A 3,907-nucleotide genomic window follows, 5' to 3' on the forward strand; every position below is an offset into this window, starting at 1 on the left:
TTTCATTCATAAATACTCCAAAGCAGACTGACTGCCACTGCCTGCATTATATATATTACATGTTCCTGTATATGCCCATTTTTTTATGTATGAGGTTATTGTACATTTGATGCAAACATGAGTCCATTTTGCGCTCTTTTTTTTATTGAGCATCAAGTATAGAGTTACAAGTGTATACAATACAAACAGGTCAAGTACGCCAGGGGAAATACAAAAAAATTATATAGCTGAGAGGTTCAAACCTTTTTTCTCAGTAGCGACTTCAAAGTAATTTCACACATGTGCTCCAACGTCGTTATAAAGCTTTGTAACGATTGGACGAACAGTGCACTTTGTTTAAAATGCCTACAACTGATCTGTCAAAAACATTTATTTTCAACACACAAAACACAAAAACTATTGCTATTAAAGACGTAAGCTGCGATTCCAAGCTCAAACCTTGATTTGCGTCATTCCACGTCCAGGTATTGTGCATTTAAAGCGCCCCCTAGGGGTCAATTTGAATGAGACCTGCAGTGTATGTGTGAGGTCATTATGTAGACATTTCCTGGAAGTTTTGTGTTGATTGGACAAACATTTAGTCATTTATGGCCTGATTTGCACCCTATCACCTGCAGTTTGTTTTTTGCATTTTAGCGCCCCCTGGTGTTCAGTTTGAATGAAGGGTGTGGTTCACGTACTTAAGAGGAAATATCCTGATAGATTTGTGATGATTGGCCCATGAATATGGAATTTATAGTAAAATGTGTGTAATGCCACTCACCTATCTTGTGCTTGTAGCGCCCCCTAGTGGCGTGTTTACTGTATATAAAACTGTCTGGGTATATCTGGGGCACTTATGAGTTTTGTGATGATTGGCCTTACTGTTGATGATTTATGTTAATTTCTGTCGGGAGCCACGCCCCTTTCAAAGTTCATTGGTCAGTAGGCTACCTGGAAAGGTAATTGAGATATGGACATGTTTTAAACCCCTTTTAATAAGCTTCATCCATTGATGATTCACTGAAACTTTAGTGGCAATCGGAGCAACGGTATAGGAGATCTCAAAAATGGGGTTTTCAAAAAATTCAAAATGGCGGAAAGATTTTTTAGGCGGACCTTAACCCTTGTGTTGCCTTCCCGTCAAAATTGAAAATCAACACTTTTGTTGACGCTTTTTATCGATGTCTTTTTTACGTTTTTGTCCCTTTTTTCCAACACTTTTGACACTTTTTTCATTGACGTTTTCAACACTACGTTAACAGTTACTTATTAACTTTAGTTTTACAGTTATTTTTGGAATTTATGGTCAATAAACCTCATTTATAGGAACTTGTACCTAATGTTTGAGTCAGAAAAACAGAAATTAGGAATTATTTAGACTAAAATTAAAGGAACACCCGACGTCTTGTGTAGTTAAAAAGAACATTGATGTAGGAAAACGGGGCAATTTATCCCGAGGACAACATGAGGGTTACATTTCCTTGAGGCTTTTTGGAGAGCACATTAAGCTGCACCTGTGTGAGAAATTTCAAGTAAATCGGACTTCAGGTGTGGGGGGCGTGGCCTTTCAAAGCTTGCATTTTGAAGCCTTAATTACAGCGCCACCATGTGGCCGATTGGCCACATATTTCTACAGAAGCACATGCACACCATTTCCAGTTATTCCCCCAAGTTTTATGTCTCTAGCTCATTCCAGTTCATGAGATTTTGAGCCGGCGCGGCAGACAACAAATAGTAATAATCTAAAAAATAATCTACATCTACATAAACATCGACATATTTATCATATAGTAGCACTGTTTTGTTTTCCCAACTTGTACATATTTAAATATTTGTTCTTGTATTTTATCCTATTATTATTTCATGTATATTGTATGTATGTATATTGTATCCTAGTATTTTATTTATAGTTATATTCTGTATATCTGTGCTGATTTTGCTGCTGTAACACTGCAATTTCCAATTTTATTGGGATCAATAACTATCTATCTATCTATCTATCTATCTATCTATCTATCTATCTAAAAAGAAAGATTAGACTACACAAATGTGTGTGTGTGTGTGTGTGTGTGTGTGTGTGTGTGTGTGTGCGCGCGCGCTCTTACAGCCTTCTTCTTACTGCAACAGGATATAGTACGACTAGTGTTTAATGGCAAAGCTCAATGAAGTTAGGTGTATTATTTCGGAATTTAGACTCAAGGATGTAAAATTTGATAAAAATTGAAATCCTCCACGTTGCTCTCATCACTACACAGACGGCCGTCAGTGACGTAGCCAGGCGGATAAGCACCGACAGACAACTCGGTGACAACCGATTCGAATCACAAACTTGCACCGCTCTCTCGCTTAAATATGACTCTCGTGCCTTTTTGTTGTCCGCCCAGTTTTAATTTCTTGGCTTACTCAGGCTGCCGAATACCAGTTTAAAGGCTATCTATGTCAAGCGTCCGTGGACTTGTCATGTTAAAGAACTTGGTAAAGTCATAGGGACAGAAAGGGAGAAACCAAGCGCTAACTGTGCATAGTGCAGGCGGATAGGGTGAGTGTCTCCCCCCCCCCCTCCCACCTGCACACCGCGGCTACCTGGCGAGGAGATTTGGATTAACACTAATGTACTGGTAAATAACTCCACGGGACCGTTTACGGGAAGAAAAACGGACTCATTCTCTCGCTGTGGGATTTTGTTTTTTTTCTACACCATCTTGGCTGAAGACGATGTCTGTCCGGGGATACTTTGTCGCTTTTTCCAAATGCACAGTTCTTCTCTCCCTGAGGATTTTGCTTCTTGTGCCTGCAGGGTTGCCAGTCCGCAGCCAAGGGGATTCTCAATCCGACAACAAAGTGATGGACAATATCACCGTCCGACAAGGAGAGACGGTCTTTCTCAGGTGAGTCCATATTTCATTTTTTTTCCACACTGTCCTCCTGCCGCTGTTGCTAGCTTGAAAGTTGAGAGCTGCCTGTCTGTTACCTGCAGGCTTTAATTCGAGTGAGAAACTGAGACATGGCTGAAGTGTTGTTTGTTTTATCGTGTTCCCGCCGTTGGTAAAAGAGAGGGGATTTCAGAGGATTAGTCTGCGGAAAACACTCAATTCAAAGCGATACTCTGCTAATCTTTAGCAGCCGTTAACGAGAGACTTAGCGCTTTTAATTGTTGTGTGACGGCGCAGAACTAACGGCGGACGGAGGGGAAAAGTGTGTTTCTGGAAAGAGAGACTTGGTAGTGTGCGCTGAGAACCGAGAGAGGATGTCGCAGGTGGAAAAAAAACAAAAAACAACCCACAGTTACTGCGGGTGGGGAAATGGACGGACTAGCAACGTCTCGAGATGGGAGCTTGTGTGTGGTGACCTTTCCCCTCCTCCCCCCCTCCTCAAGAGGCTTACTGGACATTGAAGGATTTATGTTGCTTTCAAGTGCTGTCAGGGAATTGCCGATGTAACATGAGAAGTAATCACAATGGCTAAAAGAAGGGCTTTTCTTTGATACCGGGAGTTGGTAAGATGTGATGTGTGGGTGGTTGGGGGCATGGGGGCACAGTTGGACAGTTGATGGCTAAAGTGTTGCTGTTCCGCTCTCACATTGTGTGGTGAAATAAATGAGTGTAAAGGAAGTGACAGGGAAGTCCGTCTAGACACCATGATTGGCATTTTCTCCAGGCTTTTCTTGTTGACAGACTAAAAATGCCCACACACACACACACACACATCAGTGATGCATAGGCTAAGGTTCTATGTCCAAATAGAGCATTCACAGGTGCGTGGTCTCAAAATGAAAAAAAACAACTGATTTGCCTCACTACTGAATGCAGATGAAGCAAGTCAACCAAATTGATGACCATGCATACAATCGGATTTCTTTAATAGCTAACAAGTCCTCCAACCATATGATGGTAAATGTAGGCTGTTTCTTCTCTAATGTCACCCC

At 41.2% G+C, this 3,907-nt stretch overlaps 1 protein-coding gene across 5 annotated transcripts in view; it reads left to right on the forward strand.

Annotated features, from left to right (window-relative positions):
* The window catches only part of ntm (neurotrimin), a 537,242-nt gene that overhangs the window by 369,410 nt on the left and 163,925 nt on the right, over positions 1 to 3,907 (forward strand). For 2 of the 5 annotated variants that reach the window (XM_032534314.1, XM_032534316.1), the window contains exon 1: positions 2,270 to 2,870. In XM_032534314.1, coding sequence (XP_032390205.1) covers positions 2,698 to 2,870 — 173 coding nt within the window. In that variant the 5' untranslated portion in view covers positions 2,270 to 2,697. Of the gene's footprint in view, positions 1 to 2,269; positions 2,871 to 3,907 lie in introns of those variants that run through there. The other 3 variants (XM_032534315.1, XM_032534313.1, XM_032534317.1) reach the window with 3 other exon arrangements.

Source organism: Etheostoma spectabile, chromosome 13 (genome assembly GCF_008692095.1).
Source record: "Etheostoma spectabile isolate EspeVRDwgs_2016 chromosome 13, UIUC_Espe_1.0, whole genome shotgun sequence".
Lineage (NCBI taxonomy): Eukaryota > Metazoa > Chordata > Actinopteri > Perciformes > Percidae > Etheostoma > Etheostoma spectabile.